The sequence below is a fragment of the Triturus cristatus genome, chromosome 10 (assembly GCF_964204655.1).
Source record: "Triturus cristatus chromosome 10, aTriCri1.1, whole genome shotgun sequence".
Taxonomy (NCBI): Eukaryota; Metazoa; Chordata; class Amphibia; order Caudata; family Salamandridae; genus Triturus; species Triturus cristatus.
The window spans coordinates 1,126,849,099-1,126,869,482 of record NC_140593.1 but is presented as its reverse complement, the minus strand read 5'-3'; the positions used below and the strand labels follow the sequence as shown (position 1 = coordinate 1,126,869,482).

At 46.9% G+C, this 20,384-nt stretch overlaps 1 protein-coding gene across 1 annotated transcript in view; it reads right to left on the bottom strand.

Moving 5' to 3' along the window:
* Nucleotides 1–20,384, bottom strand: part of TBL3 (transducin beta like 3) — a 205,151-nt gene that overhangs the window by 128,607 nt on the left and 56,160 nt on the right. Inside the window, exons 5-7 of the mRNA XM_085629377.1 lie at nt 19,931–20,072; nt 2,628–2,712; nt 1,977–2,147 (exon numbers count right to left, since the gene is read on the bottom strand). Of these exons, the coding sequence (XP_085485503.1) occupies nt 1,977–2,147; nt 2,628–2,712; nt 19,931–20,072 (398 nt within the window). The remainder of the gene's footprint in view (nt 1–1,976; nt 2,148–2,627; nt 2,713–19,930; nt 20,073–20,384) is intronic.

The window sequence follows — 20,384 nt, the reverse complement described above, 5'->3', positions numbered from 1 at the left end:
AAGGCTGGAAGCCATAGCTGGGCAGGCTCCAACACAAGGTTGGACACCTTTGCAGCTGGGTCCAGCTGAACCAGTTTTCAGCATGGCAAAAATCTCGAATGATTTTCTTGGTCACCTTGGGTGTGGCTCTTGGGCAAGCCTCTGCAGCTTCTTCCGGTCCTCCAGAGGTGGGAAAAAATTACAAAGTCCCAACGTTTTCAAATTGCCCCTATTGTGCCACTTTTTCACGAGAAACACGTTTACGCTACATAAGACTTGTCTCGTGTTGTTGTGTGCGAGAAGGAACCTTGCAGTTCAGCCGCCGGGGCTATAACAGTTTTGGATGTGAGGAAAACTAAGTAATCAGACCAGTATGTTACCTATTGGGAGTGTGTGGGTAAATTGCAGTGTTGCTGCCAGGTGTGCTGTGACAATACTTGTACAGAGGATTGATTCAGCACACACCTAACTGACTGCACCGTCAACAGGCATTGTCAAGATTCTAATATTTAGTATCACAAACTTGGACCCCTCTACATTCTTCAGCATCCCGCCCTCGAACCCTCCTCGAGCAGTTCCAACTAACATCAGACAAAGATCATCACTGAAAATTCAAGAATCAGGTCAATGGATCCAGTCGAAGTATATTCATATCTCTGGTTTCCCATCGAAAAAACAAACATGAACTTTGTCACTCGCCACCTCTTCTCAAACCCAACTACCATGACTTTCAATTTAGCTTTTTACCCCGCAAAGGACTCAAGACTACAACGCTGAACATGGCGAATAAGGGAGAGATTTGTAATTTGTGAGTCTTGGAAGCCAGCACAGCTTTTGACTCAGAGTCGTAATTTCCCTCAAGGAGGCAGCAGTCAACAGATGCTGAAAACCATCAATTGGTTCACATTGTTCGTATAAGCAAGTACACATCAGACTAGGTTCTCCTAAATTTTCTTTCAAAGCATAAATTCTGACACTGGAGTATTTCATGGTTCAGCTCTCGTACAGATCATTTACAATATGCATTTATTTCCATTTGCAAATATGGAAGCTCCTAGTAAGGTCAGAGCTTACATGTATTATGATGACACAGATGCTCCCAAAGATGAAGGATGTGATCATGCCCTGAGAACTAATGAGGACTGTCAAAATCACATTCTGTCCACGATGCACCAGATCAAGTATAGGAATTCAGGTAATGCTAGCTGACCAGGTGGTCAAAGCATCCTTTAAGTTTGACTTGTCAACAGTGTTTTTCTCCAAATGACTAATAAGGTATGCAAATGAGATGTGATCTTTACAGCACAACGCAGACCTGTACACAGCAAATCAGTGTGAGCAGCAAAAGGAACTTCCACCTATTACAACCATAAAAGAAGAATATGATCATTATCACCATGCGGTGCAAGACAGCCTTAAACCTAGGTGGGGTGATGTCATGACTGGCCAACTGAAACACTCTCTTCATGAGCTACACCAAGCATCATCTTTAGGCTAAAGAGATGGCTTACTTCAAACTGTATCAAACTCACTAGATTGGCTTCTGATGTGAAAAAGTGAATAGTTCAAAACAATTCAATTGTGCAAAGCACTGCACTGTCTCAACATTTATCCCTAACCAGTTGACCATTTACTAAGGGTTGGCAAATTTGTAGAGGGCACATCTTCCACTAATGGCCTCTGTTAATCTGCCAGTGAGGTAGAGCAGATTTTTCAAAACATACACACAGCATTTCTCTCTAAAATCTCCTACCCGGTCACCTTAGACTTGAAGCCTTTTTTTGATTCGAAAAGGGCATATGACCACACCACCCAAGGAACCATCACCTTCTCTTCCTATGTGCATGGAATATTCATGTAACGATTGAGAGCAGCATGACCATCACACAAACCCCACATACACCTTTTTTTCCCAGACATGCAAGCAACACCAAGCCCATGCAGCAAACAGTTCGAATGGCCTGTATATATCAGCCAGTCACTAGCGGTCTTCTCACCTGATCAGAGTGTCCCCGTCTGCAGAAAAGGACAAGGATGTGACAGCACTGTAGTGGCTTTCTAGAACAGAAATGCACTTGCTAGATTTCAGATTCCAAATTCGGATTTTGTAGTCCATGGAGGAGGAGAAAAGCTGAAGTCGCGAGATGTCTGGATGGAACTCAACAACACTGAGATATCAAAAATAGATTTATGATTCAAATCAGCCCTCTGACTGGGACCACAAAGCATACTCAAGAAAATACATTAGAAGTAGAACAATGAGGTATAAAAGCAAGGGTCGCCTGTGGGGATGAAGCAGAACATTTGGACTCACAGACTCTCACCATCTTAATGGATTGTGGGAAATGCTCACAGCTGATGGCACCCCCAATAGCTTGCATCTCCCAGCACATTATGCTGGTGCTTTATGAGGTCTCAGGAATGGGCCAGCAAACACAATTCTTAATTGTGCACAACTACTAATTAACATAGTCCCCGCTCACTGTGTATTGCAATATGGCACAAACATTTGTCAAAGTCTCACTGAACACCTGCCCTGGCTCCAGTGGCCCCTCTTTACCCACCTGCTCTCTGTCTTGGCACCATTGTTCTACCCACCCAAAGAGAAAGAACATGTGCTTTTAGGTTTAAAACATTTTCTTTCTTACTGGACAACACCGGAGGATCCCTTGAGATTGTGTGTGCAGTACTGCTTGATTACATCCCAGATCTTAATGGTGCTGTCACAGCCACCTGTGAGTTGGAAACAAAATAAAAAGATACAAAAAAAGATATTAGTAAGTTAAGCAAATATGTTGTTAGCTAAGCTTTTCTATGATTTCCTAAAGCAATAGAAATAGTGAAATCAAAATGAGACTTATTTTACAAATGCAGAATATAGTCCATCTTTATAGGAAATGAGAGAAAACTCTCCCTTGTTCAGAGTCGTCGCAGGTGTCCTCTGCTGCTAAAATTGTAATTACTACAATACAATTTCGATTTTTGCTAAGTATTCATCAATGCACAGTGGGATAACGATTGTTGGCCCTGTGACATTCTCTACCAATAAAACATTTGGATTAGATATGATCTTTCCTACAGGGCAATTCTGAGCAATAAAAAATATGGATGGAAGTCCACAATCTACAATCTCTGGCACCCACTAATAAAAATTATGTTAGACATAAAAGCCCTAGCCTATGGTACCAATTAAAAAGAAAACATTTTATTGCTGGATGTAGAAAACTAGCCTCTTCTCAAAAAACATTTTAATCATGAAGAAGAAAAATCTTACGGTCATTCATAAAAGGTATACATGTTGACAAGTTATGGGCAATTTTTTTGCCTCTATGTATCAGTTCATGGTTCAAAGATGTTCAAATTGAGATCTGCACAACAAAAACAACTTCACAAGCAGGTATCGGTTTGTGGAGGAAGAAGTGTGCGGGGTGTATGGGCAGGTCGATGGGAAAAAGAATTAAATGGCCACTTAGCTGTAGGAATATAATTGCAACTTTAAGAATTTTCTTGATTCACATGCTGTGCATTATTCCGCCATGTAGGGGTTGAGTTTTGAACTCTCCTCTTGTATAATAGTCTCTTTTCCCTCCTTTTAACTTTTTGTTGTTGTCGGTCTTCAATGGTCCTCACCATTTAGTGCTTAGTCAAGCCTCTCCTGAAGTCAGACGCCATCCCCAGAAATCTCCGCTCGGTCACCATCTTCAGACTCTATTTGCCCCCCTCCCCCCAATTACAATTGTTTGTCTATTTAATGTCCTATGGGCTTCCTCTTGGCTGTAACTTCTTTATGTCCCCTGTTTACTTGTCTTGCTTCATTTCCTTGGGAGGCGAGTGGGTCGCATGTGAATCCAGAAGCTTCCTCAAGCTGCAAAACTACTCCTACAGGTAAGTAACCATTTAGGTTTTGCAATGTGAATCTTTTCTGGATTCACATGCTGTGTATTGATTTCATAGAGGTTTCTTCACTGTGGTGGCTGGGTTGAAGATGAGGTTGAGCTTGTAAAGAAAAGCTTCAGCACTCTCTGATCCACTTGTGCTTTTCTATTCACCTGTACATTGATGAGGTAGTGTTTTGTGAACTTGTGCGCTGACGACCATGTGCCTGCCATACATATGACGTTAAATGGAACGCTGGACAGGAAGGCTATTATAGCTCCCTTCTTTCTTGTAGAATGTGCTCTTGGTCTCAAGCTGTAAACCAGATCTTCTGTAGCACAAATTTAATTGTCTGAGTTATCCAACCTGCGATGCTGTTCTTGATGACCGGTTTTCCTTTCTTATTGTCTGTGAATAATACATCAAGTTGCTTCCCTTCCTGATTGACTTTTCTCTCCATATAATTCATTATCGCCCTGCATACATCCAGTGTTTACAATGCTCTTTCTGCTCAAGTTTTTGACTCTTGGAAAAAACTTGACATCTAGATTGTCTGATATATGTGGAAGTGGAATATGACCTTCGGGGGGAAGCGTGGGCTGGTCACGACTACCCTGTCCATGTGTATTTGCATTTATGGTTCTTATATGGTGAGTGCTTGCAGTTCGCTTACTCTGTCATTGCAATTAGGAACCCAGTTTTAAGCGTGATGAATTGTAAAGTGGCCCTAGTGGAGTGGTTCAAATGGATATTTCATCAGTTTGGTCAGCACAATGTTTAGATCCAGGTGGGCGCTGGCGCGTTTCTTAGCGGGACTATCCTTTTTTCCCCTTCCAGAAACCTTTTGATTGAAGGATCCCCTTGTGTAAGCTACTATCGCTGCTAAATATACCTTTAGTGACGCATAAGTTATGTTTATTTCTAACAAATGTGTAAGATATCTGGGGACTGTAGTATCACATGACCCGTCCTGAAAAAGGCAGATCTCTAGCACCTTCGTGTGTAACTCTCCCATTTGGCTGTGTATCATGTCCTAGATGTCGGTTTTATTGCCTCACTTAGGACTGCCATCGCTTTTTCTCGCATCCCCAGGTTTCTGAATCCTATGTCTTCAGGAGCCATGCAGCTAGACTCAGTGTATTTGGTTCTGGTTGCACCCAAGCCCCCCCCCCCCCGCTCCGACACCACACACTGCATGAAAACCAGGTTGTGTGGTCCTGGCAGTCTCTGTACATTGTGTTCCATCTCTATCCGATTTGAGAACAGTGTTTGTCTTGCCCATTGGGGAGCGATGAGTATTAACATCATCCGTACTTGGCTGCGCTGGTTGATCACCATCTAGCATAGCCGGATTGGGGGAAAAGCATAAGCAAATTTCCCTCACCAGCCTATCTACAGCACATTCCCCAGGGAGTAGGGGTTTGGGTGTCTGGATGCGTAGAACTAGCCTTTTGCGTTTCTTGGTGATGCGAACAGGTCTATTCTGGTATCTTTCACCTTTTAAACACCTTCTCGATCCCTGCCTGATTCAACTCCCACTCGTGCGAGGTGGATGCTTGCCTGTACACTTTGTGTGCTTCCAAGATGTCTATTGCCAGTAGACGTATCACGGTTATCGTTCTCGTCTCTGGATGGCCTTCCTCTGCTAGCTTTGATAAAGCGAGGGATTTTGTCCCCCCATGCTTTTTGAGGTAGAACATTGTTGTGTTGTCCGTCTAAACTTGCATTGATTAGATCCACAACTGCTTCTGAAAGGCTTTTAAGGCTGGGAACACTGTCCTTAGTTCCAGCAAATTTACGTTTCTTCTGGATTCCAGACCCCTCTGATGTTGAGTTGCCCCTACATGAGCTTCCAATCTCATGTGTGATGAGTCTGTTATGATGGTTACTGTTGGAGTTGGTGGCATGAAGAGACTTCCTACTGTTATATTAGTCCTGTTCCACCACATTATTTCCCTCATGTACTCTTTGTGTGACAACCACTTGATCTTCCTAGCTCCCTGTTGTATGTCACCATTAGCTTTGGACCCATTCCTGAATCGGTCTCATAAGTAGCCTTGCATGTGGTATTAACGCATGTGGTATTAATGGTATGCAGGAAGCCATCATTCCCAGCGACTTCCCCACAGTAATACCCCGGCTGGAGTTGAGGAATAGCTTCTTGTCATTTAGATTTTTTTGTTTCCATTAACTTGTTTGGGAAGCAGAAATCTAGTATGGGCCAAAGCGATTTGTCTGGTTTCGGTACCAGGAAGTATGTTGAGTAGCATCCATGGTTGAACTCTTTCAGGGGCACTTTCTTTATTGAGCAAACACAGAAAGGTAGTGGGGTATAAACTTCGCAAGGTAAAGTGAACATGTAAATGAAACAGTACGAAAATGACAATCCACGCAGGGGTCTTGTCAATAGATTTTCCTCTTGGTACTTTATTCGATGTTTAATTATGCATAATCTGGGCATAATCTGTGGCTATCTGTTCTGTTGCTGAAGAATAGAGATTCTCTATGTACCAAACATTGAATAAAGTACAAAGAGGAAAATATATTGACAAGACCCCTGCGTGGATTAATTTATTGCATTTGAATACTAATTGACTGTAGCTCGGGAATTGATGTGTTTGCACTTTCTTTATTGCTTGTTTTTTGTAGCAATTCTTCTACTTCTCGACAAAGATAGGATTTCTCTTCTTTCCGTCGGGTTGTATGCTTTGGGCCCCATCTTGGAGGGTGTTTTTCCAGTTCTACGCAACAGCAGTGTTGGATTATGTTGAGAATCGATGTAATCTCCCTCCACTCCTGGAGGAAGACTCTTATTCTTCCACCCACAGGTGTTGTGTGTGGGTGGAAATTCCCTGTGTTGCTGCTGCACTTCTTAAAAGCTGCTCTCGGCCTCTCTCTCACCCACAAAACTGTCCCTGTGGCACATGGAATGGACACCACTGTGCTGGGGCTTGCGTCTGACTTGTGTGCTGGAAGGCTTGATGTATTGCGAAGGTTTGAAAGACACCTCTACCTGTTAGCCTTCTAGTGGGGGTGACTTCCCATCTCTGCTGCCCTCTAAACTGTAGGGCCCCCATCAACTCTGCAGTGTGGTTGCCCTTTTTTGTTTGCTGTGGTGTGTCATCTACTGCACTCCCAAACTGGTGTTCTCCATTTAAAGGTGTTTTGATAATGTTGGGCTGAACCTCATTCTTGAACCAGAGATTCGTAGCCAGGCATGCTTCCTTAAGGTTGTCTTGCCGCTGTATCCACAGCGTCGAGTGCTGATTTTAGGCACATGTTTGCTATGCTTTTGCCCTCCTCTGCAACCGCACCTGCCCTCTTCTGGTATTGTTCTGCAGGTGCTTCATGAACTCTGCCATCTCCCCTCAGTGTTGATGGGCATACCTGTTAAGCAAGGCATTCAAGTTTGCGATGCACCACTGTGTTGCAGCTCCCCTCTCGAATTTCCTCCCCATCATGTCCATGCTTCTCCAGTGGCTCGGAGGTAGTTGGTACATTGGCTATTTTCTTGGCGGTGGCTATAGTAATGGAGTCTGCCACTGGATTGTCCCAAATGTATGTGGGGTCCTTCGAAGAATGCTTATATTTCTTCTTGACCCGGGTTGTCACTGACTTGCAGGTTGCTGGTACATTGACCGCCTCTCTCCCCCCTGCTCCAAGATGCTCAGAAGCAATGGTAGGAATTTGCTCTTACTTTATGAGGACAGGAACGTCTCTAGCAGAAAGCATGTCTGCAACTTATATTCATCCAACTGGACTACATACCATTCTACTGCCCTTTTAACGATTGGATTATACATGGCAATGTCATCTGGGGTGATGGCCTCTGAGGATACATTTCCACACCTTCTTCGGGAGTATCTGCATTGAGATCTTGCCACTGTTCATCGATGCTTTCGGACCCCGCGATATCCTGGAACAGACCCTTAATAGAAGAGTTCTTGTTCCTCATCTTCTTGTGGTTCTGGCGTCATTGGGGGGTTCCTATTCCCTCGAGTGTTTCTCCTCCTGTACGCTTTCAGACGACGGTTTCTATGGTATTCGGAATACCTGGATGGCAGCGTCAGAGACCGGTTTTTTGAAGGATCGCTGTAATTTTGGTCTCATGCCGTCTTTTCTTGTGCTCGATGTTCGAGGGCGCATTCTTTGACGCCAAGTGCCATCACCGGTCTTTTCAGTATTGAAGTTTCGGTCTGCATCTTCTTGGCTTTCTCTTGGCCTTGACCGTCTGTCGACACAGGTGTCTTTACTGAGGCACGTCTGCTGTATCCTTAACATGGGACCTGAGGGGCTCTTTTTGCCTTGACTTGCCTACGGTTAGCAACATTTTTGGAAAAGAAGAAGTCCTTGGTGGTCTAGAGTACATAGCTCTCGGCTCAACAGCCTCCATCTTCATCTGTGGTACCCGAGTACGCTTCTCTTTTAGCTTCCGTGTTCCCGCTCAACGTCGTTGATCTCTTTTTCAGCATCTGCTCCCTCTCCTTCGGCGGCATTGTTCTACTCTTCTCTCGATAAACCAAGGTCTCTTAATGATGGGGTTTCCTTCTGCCCCATAATGAAGTGTGCCTACCTTTGCTTTAGTGCCCTTAGTGCTTTCTGTTTAAACTCTGTGCATACCTCGCAGTTGTCGGTCTTGTGGTCTCTGTGCAAGCAGAGACAGCACACCTGGTGATTGTCCCTCTGGGCAAACATGTGGTGGCACTCTGGGTAGAAACGTCATGGTGTGTTCTCCATCTCATGCAGAGCAGGGGGCCCCTGTCTGTGCATTCTCCATCCTTCACTCGACACACGTGCCATTTACTTTGGTGACTTTCAAAGGAAGTCTGTGAAAATCTCTGGATGAGACTCCCTTCTGCTGTGGCGATTATCTTCCCCATGGCCTTCGATCTTTCTCAACGATCCAGTTTCTTTCTTCTTCTTCCTTTCGATGACTGGAGAGCTTTCAGCGATGCTTCCAGACCCACTGGCGGAAAGAAAGAATATGTAGATGATGACCACGCTTGGAGACTTCCGGGGAGGGCGCCTGACATCAGAAAAGACAATGGGTGAGGACCACTGATACCCAAATTTTTTTACAAAAGTGGCGAAAGAGAAGAGTGACTACTATACAAGAGGAGAGTTCCAGACTCAACCACTAGATGGCAAAATAATGCACAGGGTGTGTGTAGGAAGCTGGCTCTTTATGTGATTTATCAAAAATCTGATATACCATCTAACGAGTCCAGGAGTTCCCTTATCGAGTGGACAGGGGCTTGTTATGCAATCCCAAACTGCTCTGTTAGGGGGTAGTGTGGCTGAGCAGCCTTAGGCTTAACACAGAGGAGTGCAAGGCATCTGCAAATACACACAACGATCAATAAGTGACACACACGACTCAAGAAGGAGACCCACACCAATTTATAAAAATAGCAAGTATCTTAACATAGGTTTAGGCATCGCTGAAAAATTGTTCACATAAGTACGTTTTTAAGTATAAATTCTTTTTAGTTCAAAAAGTGGACACTGCAATTTTTGAGTTCTGCAATGTTATCCTATGGAAGAAAGAAAAAGTTCAGCAAACAGGTATAGTACACCACCAGTGGCATGGGGGCGGTTGGGAACAGGGTGCAAAACAGCACTGGTGTCCCAATATGGAGATTGGTTACTGGCAAAAGAGTCTGCAGGATCTGGATGGAAAGCCAGTCTGGTTGAACCAACAGGCGAGTTCAAGTCTTGCTATGCTTGGGACATAGGGATAAATGGGGTCCTTTTCTCCGCAGTCCGGGCGATGGATACAAAGGGGACTTTAGGTGTCTGGTTTTCTTACTGGGAGTAGTTGTGGTCAAGGAGGCCTGCGTGCAGAAGCTGCAGGCGACGTCAGAGGGTCCACGAGGGGTGAAACCACAACAGAGTTGGACTCTAGAGGGCTGGGGGACCTTGATAGCACCGTTGGCCCACTTCGACTCGGGCTTGGGGCGATGCGTGCAGTGGGGGCTTCAGGTGTCTGGTTTTGGTAGTTCCAGAGGCCTCAGAGTGCTTTCTTTTAGAGTTGCCGCAATAGGCAGAGAACAATTGTGCTGTCCCATGCGAGGTCTTGGTTCTTTATCAAAGGCAGGCAGCACTCCCAGGTTTCTGGAGCCAACAGCTGCAGGACGAGTCGACTTTGGTGCAGTTTTCGACAAGGGATACAGATAGGCTGTCAGGGCTGGTACCAGGTCAGTTGCTGCTTCTCTCCTCTCTGCTTTGCGGCTCTTTGGTGTCCTCTCTTTTCTTAGGTTGTCAGGATCTGCTTCTCTGATGCCAGGGACTCACCTAAATACTGAATTTAGGGGTATTAGGGTAGTAGCCAATGGGCTACTGACCCTTGGAGTCACTACGCCCCCTATATGACCACTTCCTGTGGGAAGTGGGCATAACCCGGTACCAGAATTCCTAAGTAGTTCTGAAAAATTGTGTCCACCTCAGTGTAGCCCACCTTAGGGGTGGAACTATCCTGGAGGAAACAAGCCTACCTGACTTGCTAATTTTCCTGCCTGTCCATATGCCAAAGGGGTCCTGGACAAAGGGGGCCGCTTACTTTGCTGTGAGGGGAGCCAGATTTGCATTCCAGAGGCGGCAGCTCTTTGACGCTTACCTGCCCAAGAAGGGTAATCAACAGGTCATCATGTGGGAGGGGTGTTACACCCTCTTCCTGGACAGGCATTTGTTCTGAGCCTCCTGAGAGCAGGGGCTTTCACCCTAGGAGCTGAACTCAAAGGTGCCCTCCGGGTGCATGTATTAGTAAATTCATACCTGGAATCAGTGTGGGTTTATCAATAAGACAGGTTTGATACCAAACATCCCTATTTTCAGTGAAGTCATATTGTAGCTGGGGGACTCATTTTCACCAGTGTCCAGCACATGTTTTAAAATGGCTTTCCTGTCTACTTACACAAGCAGTAATAAGACTGACCAGCACATGGGCATATCTGCTCGTACAGGTATGCCCTCATGTAATATTCAGCTCCTTATCTTAGGGCTGACAGTTCTGTTGTAGGGGTGACTTATAAATATAATTTGCAGTGTTATGGGGACATGCACACAGGGATGTGTACATTTAGTGTTTTCACTTTTGTCTGCACCAAGACATGCAGCCTGCAATGGCATCCTTGCATGTGCTTGGTGAGGGGTCCCTTAGGGTGGCTCAATTCATGCTACTGCCCTTAGGGACCCACTTTAGTACCTCAGACCCTAGGTACCAGGTTACCATTTACTAGGGACTTACAGAGGGTGTTAAAGGTTTTGCCAGTTGAGTAAACAATTGTACAGTTTTGGGAAAGAGCTCTGAAACTGGGGACCTGGTTAGCAGGAACCCAGTGCACTTCCAATCGAAATCACATCAGTTACCAGGCAAAAGGGTGGGGATGACCATGTAAAAAAGGGCTACATTCATACAATGTGAATTGAGAAACAAATCATGCTGCAAACAGTGTTACTTCATTTGCCTACTTCATGTATTGTCCCAGACAAGGAACAACAAGTAAGTCCCTTTTTGAATTCAGATAATAGTTTTTCTGAAATCATCCTCTATTTGCCAGTGGTTTTTCTTCTGTATCATGCCCTAGGTTAAATCTCATAAACCTTACAAAATGTAACAAAAGGAGTCAGAGAAGGCAGGATGGTTATACATTTGTTTTTAGACATTGAATATGGTAGGTTTTCAGATCAAGAGTGAGAAGCCTTTCTAAGCAAGTTGCGTAAAATCTGATTTCGTCGATTTTGGATGTAAAGATGAGCATAATTGTACTTTAACAATGCCTTGAGTCTCAGAAAGCTTGTGTATAGAGAAGAATGCAATACCAATGGAAATCAACTTCATCATGAGATGCCCAGGACAGTAATTTTTCAGAAATTGCAAGAGTAGCTAAAGAAATAAGTCATACGTAGCAATATGTTTCACGTATAAATAATATTAAGTATTGATTAAGGAGTTACAACAGTCATAGATTCGGAAATTCGTAGAAGTACCCCCAGATATTACGGATCTTATTCAGAATTGCACAAATTATGGAAGCTTGCACTTCTCCTGTTTCCCTCCACCAAATCCATACAGAGGGTACCCCTTTACCCTTCCAGTTACCCACAATAATATGTCTAGCAATAAACAAACCTCATATAGTATTTGTTATTCAGTCTACTGCTCTGAAAAAAGATGGTTTTGGAATTCGGACTTGGGTCCTTATGCAGCATATCACCAAGTGAAGTACAAATGCAAACTCAATACCTTGTTAAAGCTTCCCAAGTCAAAAATGTGAGTCTTATCTACCATGTTGCACAGAAAGTCTGCGGCAAGTTTTATGACCAGTGGTTAAGAGACCTCCTAAAGCACCTAACATGAATACTTTTATCAAACTGACAATTGAGCTGCATGCAATTCCTTTGTATACTGTTTTAGATTGATCCCAGTTTGAAATAGCCCATTTATCAGTCCATGCCTTTTTAGGTTTGGCTTAATAGGGCAGCTCTGCACTGCTACTGCATCTTATGCCGATGGCTATTTTTGTATTATTCCACCTCTTTTAAGTGCTTGCATTTTGATACATGATAGACTATTTTACATCTCTAAAGTACACTGAATAATGCAAAATATTAAATTATTTATCTGAGATGTATTGTATAGATAAAGTAGTGTTTTCTTCACTGCAGCCAGCCTTTTAAATATTTTATTCAGGACTCGAAATGCAAGCCAGCCAATTGCCATTGCCAGTGCTTGTTCTAGTAGGAGGCAAATGTGTAGCACTTTGTAACTGATAAAGCCTCACAACCCTTACTTAGGCGACATTCAGTAGCAAAGTGATCTTACGATTTATATTATTATCATGGTAGGAGTCACTTATCCGCTGTATTGAGGCCTAAAGCAAAATCTTGCAGTAGCGTTCATGAAAAATGGAGAAAGCTGAGAGCGTACCACACTACACATCCACAGTGTGAGAATAAAGATGCTAAATATCTTTTCAGATCAGTCCATACCCAAGGAAAAATATATCTTTAAACTTCGCTTATTTAAAACAAAACAAAAAAACAGGAATACTAAATCTAAACAATGCTTTGAGGTAAAATATGTTTTAAAAAAATGGAAAAAAAATGTCCACTTCAAACTACTTTGAGGTAGAAGCAATAATCGCTATTAACCACGGCAGCCCAGTTATAAAGTCCCTACTAAAGAAAGCAGCATAAATATAAGTGCTCTCCTGGACTTCTAGAATTTGCATACCAAGTTTGAACCCAAACCACTCTTGAGAAGAACTGGCTTCATACATCCAGCTACCTTGTGAAACACTCCAGGCAGTTCATATGCAATAAGAGGGTAGGGAGTCTGGGGTGATATATTTTATATTAGCTATGGATTTTAGTAGGGGTTGAATGCAAATGTCAGAAAACGAGTTACACAAAGTGCATTACTATATATGACTAATACACAATTGCCCATTTAGAGAAACGTATTGCCATAGATCAGAGTACTTGTTTCCTAGGAAGGAATGTAGAAACGAATGTTACGTTTGATTTTAGTATTGGGTTTCAATTAGTTTTAGCTTGATTTCCAGAGGCAAACATGATAATAACACAACTTGACCTTCCGTAATGGCTTTCAGAAAAACAAGGTGTTGCTATGTGACCCAAAAAGTGGGATTCTCAAAGTTAGAAACTCCAAACATGTCCCTCCTCCATCAGAAGTCACACTTGTTAGGGTTGCCATCTCAGCCTTCCTAAGTCATGTTACCTTTTGAGATGTGGTAATTCCCAAATTGCTTATCATTAATCCATTTTCAACAAGTAGAGCTCTTTCTGGTCACCATCCTAGATTATATGTCTGATAGAAAGGTAACCCTGCTTTCCTTATTTAGACAAAAATACCTTCCTTCTTAGCCTTGATATAAAAATATTTGGAGTTTCCCCTATGCCAAACTGGTGTTTCCTTCAGGTGCAGGACGTCAGTAAAACATGGGCTCCTGTGGCATTTTGCAATATCTTTCAACTCTTTGTCTATAGTCATTAGAGATAGGATGACAGCTACATCTTCATTCATACATGCACATCATCCCATATCTATTGAGACAATATTGTGGTTGCTATGTGTTAGAAGGTGGTTCTGACACTATGGGCCGCCCGGATTTTTCGCTTTTTGAGCACCTTATTGTGGAGCTTTTACTGTGGGGGAGCCTCATAAGCTGGGACTCACCCACAGTGAACTCAGGATGGACGAGACATGCCAGGGAAAGTCAGTGTGTTTTACTGTGTTTTCACTTCCTTATTCCCCTATGGGAATGTGGAGCCAGGGGCTAGTTTAACTTTAATTAGGCCTACAGAGTCCAGACACGCACTTAAGTCCACTGTAGCATATGTGAAAAGAAGTATTCTGCAGAGTCCAAAGTCATATTTGTACTGCATTTGGGTCATCCAGAACTGTCATATTCCTCTGAGCCAGCCAGGACCAGACCCAGGCTGAGGGCTGACCTCAGCTGGATGGATTGATAACCTTTCTTCCACGAGCTAGTGTCTCCTCTCCACGAAAGGAAGATGGGAGGGGCTGCAGGCCAATGCATCAACTGCTGTCGCTGGATGCCAGGCACCGGGCTGCACCAAGGAGGGAAGGTAGCATGGAAGGAGTTGGGTTTCAGAGGCCATGTGGCCAGAGACACTGGACGACGCCATTTTTCACAAACACAGAGGCTGGACAAGAAGGAGGGAGCAGGGGCAGGAAAGTGATGTGTCGCTGTTTGATAGGACCAACAGGGACTTCCTGCCAGCCCCCTACTCAACTTTTAAAAAGTGCTCGCACAGGAAGAGAAGCTCTCTCTGGGGTGTGGTCGGCAGAGGCAGAAGGTGCTGGAGCCTGGCGCAATGGGCAGTTGGAAGGAGAGACCCCCTGACTGCCCCCAGGACCCTAACAGCACCAGAAGGAAAGCCCAGGACCGGTGCGCAGGAGCAGTGGCCCCAGCGCAGGGAGAAGAGGGGCCCAGGGCCAGGCGAACGGCTGGCGCAGGGAGCCAGTGAAGACCGTTCCCTGCAGAAGGCACCCCCTTGGAGACCCGGAGGAGGAAGGAGAGTGCACCCAGTGGCTGGGGGGCGCCACCAGGAGCAAGAGGACGCGAAAATCGAGAAGATCGGACCCCTGGGGGCTGAGATATGCCCCCCAGAAGGTACACGACCTTTGATGGGACCAATGACGAAGCACGTGGGGCTCCGCCGCCGGTCTGGCAACTGCCCCCGGGGTGGGTCAGGTCCCGGGGGCTGCCCCCCAAGGAAGAAAAGTCGAGGTGCGCCGTCGCGCAGCCGGTGAAAGTACCCCCGCGGGGTGCCAGGAGCCCACCCTGGCCCCCGCCGAAAACGGAGGATGGGGAGCGCCGGCGCGCTCCCCACGAAGGTGACCGGAAGCAGAGGGCCAGGAGCCCACCCTGGCCCCCACCGATGCTGGGTGTGGGGGAGCGCCGTTGCGCACCCCGAAGATGGTCGGGGGCCCGGGACCCCATCCCCGGGCCCCGAGTGTGGAGGAGGTGGGGGGGGAAGTGCCGTTGCACTCCCTCCGAAGACCCGCTGGGTTGTAAAGATTGCGTGTCTGCCCGCTGGAGCGGGCAGACGAGAAGAGTCGTGCCGGCTCCCGCGGCAGCACGCGAGGGTGCTGGCCGGGCAGGGAGCCGGCGGGGGCAGCCGGGGGTGGGCTCCCCAGGCTGCCCTACATCGTGGAGGCAGGCGTGGGTCCCGGGTGGGACCGGGACCCCGAGAAGGAGAGCGGAGGCGCGAGGGGCCCGGGTGGGACCGGGCCCCGAAATCAGAAGTAGCGGCCGGGGGTGGGCTCCCCGAGTCGCCTAGCAGCGCCTGGGGGTCCGGGTGGGACCGGGCCCCCCAACCAAGGGAGAAGAAGCGGCGAAGCCGCCAGCATCGCCAGCGCGGCTCTCCCCGGCACAGCGGGAGAGCCGCTCATCTATTATTCACCTGAAGGAGCTCTAAGCGCCCCATAATGCCTTGCAAGGCCTGGGGAGAACATCGTTTTTGGCGCCGGGTGGCCCCCAAAGGAGGGGGTCACCCTCATGAGTGAAAGACAGTGCATGGGGGCTGCAGGAGCACTGCAGCCTCCCCCAGCCTAACGGAGAACCGTCCCCCCATAAGTTTCATGGGGCATCTGAAGGAATAACACCTCAAGGACGCAGCCAGCATCTATACTCTTCTGGGCTGGAACTTATGTTCTGCAGCTGAGGGTGTACTACGAAGGGCATCCCCTGGAGGTGAAGTGGTGTAACTGCACCGAAATGCATTTACTAATAGTTATTTCTTTCAGAGGGACTGAAGTTCATTTGTTTAACGTGATGTGCTGGTGTAAGGTGATGTAATAAGCCAAGTGGGGTTATGTTCAAATGAGCAACTAAGGTAATGAGTACTGTCATTCTAAAGTGTGCGTAGACATGGATTCTTTTTTTTTTTTTTTTTTTTTTTTTTTTAAAAACCTTTATTCGTGCATCTTAAAAGAACAAATACGGGCCTACAACCGTCAGGCCGGCCACGATACAATGAAGCACTGATACCCACATTAAATCCCCCGTGCGTCAACAGTCAGGATTAACAACAAGTTATGGATCACATGCTGGAGATATCTTTGACACCCGGGGAAGGAGAAGTGAAGGTTAATTTTAAGTTTTTTAGATAATTTTATCAAGAAAAAAGTCAATGAAGGATAGGAACAAAGGAGACTCGAGTCCGCAAGATAGCCTCACCACACGGGAGAGCAGCAACAGCAGTAAGAACAACAATTGAAGTAAAAACTCAAACAGTGAGGCGGTGCAGAAATATAAAAGGATAGTCACATGAGCAAGTACGCACCCCTCCGGAGCCGCCCCCACTCGATCCACCCCACACCCGGACCCCGAATCGAAGAAAGTAGAACGCAGAGACATAAAGGAAAAAAGGCCCATAGAACTAATTAAGAACAGAGTATTACCCCCCCACCCTACACCAATGCGGAGGCTACGGCCTACCCCCCCCCCAGCATAGTGCCTGTCGCCCAATGAACCCGAAATATAGAGGAGAAAGAAAGTAGGAATAGAGGAAAGAAAGTAAGAAAACAGAAAAGAAGGCGGGGAGGAGCCCACGGGACACCAGAGCGCCCCAAACCATCAGCCAATCATGGCCCCCACACACTGAGAGCCCACTACGCCAAAAAACGGCATGCGAAGATACCATGGCACCACAGTGTAAGCGAAGGGATACAAGTCGCAACAGTGCGCGCATAACATACATACAGTTCCAGTCCCAGGCCAGCCCGTCCATAAACCATGACAATAGAAATCAGTCTAGCCCTGGCCCGATCGCGGGCTTGGGATTAAACCAGCCCCTGCATGAAGGCCCCGTGTCCCGAACAAACAAAAACAAGATGGTCGCTTGTGAAAGGATGGTGAAGTAGGATCACGAAATGGCCGCCGCCCATCGATTAAGGTCCCTCTTTGCACCACATAAAATCCAAACCTGGCAAGTAAGGTACAGGAGTTCCACAAAAAGTCAGCAGTGGGCCACCGCGAACGGTTCCTCGAAGCCGTTAGGCATCTCTCAACAGGATAGTCCAGTGGACGCGGTGAGGCAGGCAACAATGAAGCAGGCAGCCATGACCAGGGGGACAAAGCATCCGCAGTTGAGGTGTAGAGCGGTGTACCCTGGGCGCCGGGAGCGCCAGGTGAAGGCACCAGTGTAACACAGTCACACACCGCCGTTGCGTCCCCGCAAGCGGACAAAAGCACCGGGAGACCCACGCCCTGTAGATGGCACACAGTGCGCTCACGACCCGCGGCCGACAGTATGGGGTCAAACCGCTCACTCAGCGCCTGCAGGCCAGCGCACATCTGTAGTTGGAAGTCCCGCAGGGCAGCCAGAACGGAGCCGCATGTAAGCGGAGGCTGGGCCCCCACAGCGGCAGCAATCCGGGACGGCACCGTGGAGCTGGTGTCCGGAAGAGGGGGGGCGAAGTGGGCAGCAGGCGAGACCGGAGTATCGCCCCCCAGCCGCAAGCAGGCACTAAACGCCATGTTTTGCCGCTATACGGTGCAATGGCCGGGGGGGGGGTCGTAGCAAGGAGTCAATTCCCCTCAGGTCTACGCCGCAACGGGAAAGGCCAACAGTCGCTTCTCTTCTCGCAGGTTCCCTCCGCCGCTGGCTAGGCAATAGGTGAAGGGGGCAGCTGCCTCCCACAGCGCGGTCCTCAGAGCGGGGCAGGGGACCCGCCGCACCGGGGGCCCACCCCACAGCTCCAGCCCGTCCGGCACAGGGTGCAGAAGGTGTCCGGCCGTCCCTCTCCGGGCTCGTCCGGCAACGATCCGTGGTGCGAGGTGAAATCGGGACCGCGGGGCTCAGGTTAGCGCTAGCTGGTCCGGCAACTGCGGAGCTTCCAGGGGGCCAGCAAAGGCCGTAATGGCGCAGGGTTTCAGTGCAGAGGACAAAAGCACCCAGAACTCGGGCATCCGGGCGGGCTGAGACTCCGGGAAAGCGGCAGCGCGGTCAGCGCGTCTTCGCACACGTTGCACCTCGAAAATCGGCGAGGATGGGCATCAGGATAGTAGTCCGAGGCCACGGACCGACGGAGCCGGGCGCTCAAGCGTCTGCTCCGGTCGCCATCTTGGCTCCTCCCTAGACATGGATTCTTGCTGCTGCGCTTAGGTGAAGACCCCCGACTGCTAGCCCTTAAGATGTAGAGGTGCATACTTTAGGGTCAGTAGGAGATGCTCAGTCAGGGTCATGTGTCACCAAGGCAGGTTTACCCCTTTTTAATGCTGGTTGAGGTAATGGGGTGGGTCGCCACTGGGATGGTGCCAGTGCGCAGGACCCTCGCCCCAGGTTATGTTCAACTAACTGCATTGGGGGCAAGTTGATGTGCATACATGGGAGTGGTGGTACTAGACCCCACCCCCCCTGCGGGAGGGGTGGAGATGTTATGCAATGTCACAAAGTAATTCCAACAGCTTATGTATATTTGTAAATTGGTGCATGGTATTGAGTAGTGTGTGTGTTTAATAAATGTACTCTTACTTTTATAAAGCAAAGTACAGACTGGACAATGAATTATTGAGTGTTATTTTTGTGCACCAGCAAATGGCGATTACTAGCCCACACCACCTCCCTTGAGTAAGCCTCAGACTGCTCTGCAACGCTACCCTCTGAGAGTCAGGCGCTACAATTGGGTGTTTGGTTCCCAGTGAAGGACAAATGTAGTCATGTTATTTGTGCAGGCCTCACAGATGCTGCCTCGTTTTCCAACACTATGTTAATCGGAGAAGGACAGTTCCTTATTTGACAGAGGGACTAAACTTCAAGAAGAAGGTCTACAGAATGCTTAAGAAGTGGCAAAATCCCAAGGGAAGCCCTCTCAGTGGAGATCATTAACTATATACTGAATACGTTTAGTATAGCTGATTCCTCTATCCTTGCTATGGATTCATAGACAATGTGGTAAACACTGGAGTTATTCCCTTCGAGACACCCCTGCCGTGCTCTTACTTTGTGGTAAAAGCGGATACCCATCGCAAGATACTAGCAATTTGTACCAAAGGATCTCTCGCTGATGGACCTTCCTTCCCGAAGGATTATGGACACCCTCTCTGCAGAGTGCTCTAGCAGCACAATGTTCAGGTCAGGACTTGAACATGGACGCACAAGACTCCCAACAAGACACAACTAGCCTGAGGAAGTCAACATGACTTTTTGTGGTATAGTTACGGTTGTAAGGTAACTATGTCATAGCTTATTGTTCTTCTTAAAATGTGACCATGTCATGTTTATGTCAGTAATGGAATGGGGACTAGATCATGTTGACTTTCAAATTTGAATGCGCGACAGTGGAGTGGAGTGGTTTGATCTGGTGACGGATGGACATGTTCTTTCCTCCTCACCAGTGGGCATGGATATTGGCACAAATAAACCTTACTTATTTTAATTTCGCGACTCAATCGCTTTGTTTCACTTTTATTTCCAAATCAATATTCTAGAGTATATCCGGCAGATGTTCTCTCGCACAACATCAATCCGCAGACCTCACTCCGAAACCACAGTACAAGAAGAATACAGCAAACAATACCTGTGGCTAATAATGTGGAGGTGGGATCAAAAGTGATACTGGCCACTGGTGCTGTGTGTATCGCCTTCCAGGTCCGCGTGCATGTGCCTTCTCGCCATTCCCACTGTTTCAACAGCAGAGCACGACTGGCAGTGATCAGAATCTGAAACAAGAGAGACTCTGTTATATACACTATGGTGCATTTAACCCCGTTCACAGTAGGATCAGAATGCAAGGCTCCTCAAAAAACAAATTAAAAATACTAACAACTTGCAGCAAAACGCCTGCAGACAACACTTCTTAGAAGTGTTTTTTCTGAGTTTGTCCCATCCTTGTCAGTGATCTCTGCAAGGATTAATACAGATCCTAAGTTCCATTCTGAAGAAAACGGATGGGGTGGGAAAATATGTTTTTGAAGGGTCTGTGTAACCAGATCAGTTGCTTCATGCCAGATTGCTTTTTTATACTATTTTAA